The following is a 2,832-nucleotide window of genomic DNA, read 5'->3' on the forward strand; positions in this document are numbered from 1 at the left end:
TCAAGTTCAAATAACAAGTGGTGTTCAGCGTAATATCCATTGCAAAGTTTGTGTGAAATTTCCTGCTATTGTTCGACGCATGTGTGCAAATAACAAACCACCAGCTATTACATTGGAATCTGGCACGCGCTATCGAGCGAAAAATGTTGCTGATCACTTTGCGACGTCTTATCATAAACAGAGCAGATAAAAATAGTCGCGGACCTAAAACCTAGGTATTTGCCTTTTTTGCCTTTTTTGGATGCTTCGAGACTTTTTCTGCGATTTGAGCCGTACGCGACTTTTTTTAGTTATTTTAGCTGAAATTTTCATTTCAAAAAGAAGAACATTTAAAGAATTCATGACAATAATTTGAAAACAATGAGTTTCAAGAAGTCAAGAGTCAAAATAACGATTAAATATTATATTGATGATTTCAATGTAAACAAAAAAAACATTCAGAACAATCGACAATAATTGTTTACAAGAAGTATAAATGTAAACAAAACCTAACGGAGCATCACAGCATTAGTGTGCACTGTGTGTGTATGCAAACGCTGTGACAAGTATTGTTGTATGTATAGCAACGCTCAGCTGAGCCGGTCAGTCAATCATCGTTTGTGTACAGAATTTCATCGCATATCCATTGGATTCAGTTCGTATTCGATATTCATTACGTTCAAATTACATGGCGCGTGGTTTGCATACTGTCAGACGAAACCATGGGAAAACCGAAAGAAAGTATTGCTGAATTTTGTACGCGCATAATCAGTGAATATCCCGGCATATTTCGTACCGATAACAAGATTTTGTTTTGTCTTTCTTGTGATTGTGCGCTGACTGCGACTAAAAGTTCACATGTGAAACAACATATTGGGACGGATAAACACCAAAAGTCTGCAAAAAGGAAGAGTCAATTTGGAGCACTAAAACAAACTCTACTGGCCGAACATCAACGCCCCCAACAACTCAACCCATTCAATATGGACAATTCGTCAAAAATATGTTCCCGTTTTGTATAACGAAACGATGCAGAATATGCAATTGAAAGCGGAAAACAAGTACATTTGGGCATCCATTGACGAGAGCACCGATAGTGAAGGTCGAATGGTAGTGAATTTCATTTTCGGTATATTGGATGACTGCAAAAATAGTCCTGAACGAGGCAAATGTTACTTGATGAATATGGCAGTGGTTGATTCAACGAACGCAAATACCATGGCAGCATTTTTCAATGATTCTTTGTTGTTGCTATGGCCAAAAGGCTAGTATAATAATCGTGTATGCATATTTATTGTGTGAAAATAATTTGTTCGTCATTTTAAATAGGTATTCAATACAACAAAGTGCTCCTTGCGTTAACCGATTCAGCCAGCTATATGCTCGCAGCTATGAAGGGCTTGCAAATATTATATTCAAAAATGTTGCATGTGACTTGTCTTTCGCATGGATTGCATCGTGTCGCCGAGTTCATTCGTGACAAATTCTCAAACGTTAACCAATTGATCTCAAAAACAAAAGCAGTATTTTTGAAGGTATGGTTGACTCGATCTAAAAATTATTTGAAAAAAAAAAACTAAAACAATTGTGGTTTCATTAGGCTCCATCTCGTCGAATGAAGTTTCAACAAATGAATGCAGGACTGGCTCTACCACCAGAACCTGTTATTACACGTTGGGGTACATGGCTGAATGCGGCTATTTACTATTGCGATCATTTTTCCGAAGTCAAATCTGTAATCGATACTTTTGATATAGCAGACGCAGAATCAATTGGTTTAGCACAACAAGCGTTCAACAATGGGGATGTGGAAGCTGATTTGGCGTACATCAAAACCAATTTCGCATCACTGATAGCTGCAACCGTCAAACTTGAAACACAAGGACTTGCTTTGTCTGAAAGTATTGAAATCGTTACATCTATTCGAAACGAACTACGTTCGTTGTCGCGACAAGAATTCACTCGTAAATTCGAAGCAGTTTTGAAACGGAATCGTGGTTTCATACCAATATGTGACATCAATAATATTTTGAATAGGAACATGCAACCAACTAACGAATACGTACATAATCTCACTTCACATGAACTTGCACTGTTCGCGTATGCCCCATTGTCTTCTGCAGACGTTGAAAGATCGTTTTCCGATTATAAAAATGTTTTAACTCTTAAACGCAGAAGTTTTCTTTTTGAAAACGTGAAACAACATGTCATTGTTCTTTGCAACGGTAGAAAATAATAAAATTAACTTCATGGTCCGTCATTTTTTGGTGATTTTTAGTTTTTTCATTGAGACTATTTACGTGCCTATTTTGCCCTTTTTACGAGCCTTTTTAGGAACCTAAAATCAATTTTAGCGCGACTTTTTTTATCTGCTCTGATCATAAAGAATGTAAACAAGCTGATACGGTCACCAAACAGCGATGGTATAAAGGAATTTTTGCCACTGCCGAAGAACAAGAAGACGATTACGACGAAGATTATTTATTGGAATCGAAGCGTAATAATATCAATTTATAAATTGCTACAAGTTTCATTTACATTTGAATGAAAAAGATGATTTGTTGAATCAGCAAAATACATTCAATAAATATTCATAACATTTTGCACTCATCAAATAATTATCGGTTAACCGATGTGTTTCATTTTCTATCAATTACATAAACATTATTTTCAGCCTAGTTTTTTCAGCGATTTCTTAGCATTTTAGATTTCGGGCAGTTCTGAAAAATCACTAAAATACTCCATGACTTTTCCGCAAACTTTGTTTGTTAGGTATTACTTTTCCGCAAACTTTGTTTGTTAGGTAACCAAAAGCTTAGCTTTATAAAGCACATTGACGCGGTCACCTCGAGA

At 36.2% G+C, this 2,832-nt stretch overlaps 1 protein-coding gene across 1 annotated transcript; it reads left to right on the plus strand.

Annotated features, from left to right (window-relative positions):
- The first annotated feature begins 1,008 nt into the window (after positions 1-1,008).
- Positions 1,009-2,496, plus strand: LOC129572062 (uncharacterized). The gene is made up of 4 exons (XM_055451969.1): positions 1,009-1,144; positions 1,309-1,514; positions 1,580-2,204; positions 2,366-2,496. Exons 1-4 carry the CDS (start codon positions 1,009-1,011, stop codon positions 2,494-2,496), a joined length of 1,098 nt encoding a protein of 365 aa, XP_055307944.1.
- Positions 2,497-2,832: the final 336 nt, after the last annotated feature.

Source organism: Sitodiplosis mosellana, unplaced genomic scaffold (assembly GCF_009176505.1).
Source record: "Sitodiplosis mosellana isolate CC-2019 unplaced genomic scaffold, AAFC_SMos_1.0 Smas_scaffold_4060, whole genome shotgun sequence".
Lineage (NCBI taxonomy): Eukaryota > Metazoa > Arthropoda > Insecta > Diptera > Cecidomyiidae > Sitodiplosis > Sitodiplosis mosellana.

Excerpts from the sequence above, each read along its gene's own strand:
- LOC129572062 (XM_055451969.1), top strand. The coding sequence starts at position 1,009 with ATGCAGAATATGCAATTGAAAGCGGAAAACAAGTACATTTGGGCATCC. Across the intron at positions 1,515-1,579 it reads CAAAAGCAGTATTTTTGAAG|GCTCCATCTCGTCGAATGAA; the intron begins GTATGGTTGACT and ends TGGTTTCATTAG. Across the intron at positions 2,205-2,365 it reads TGTCATTGTTCTTTGCAACG|AATGTAAACAAGCTGATACG; the intron begins GTAGAAAATAAT and ends CTGATCATAAAG.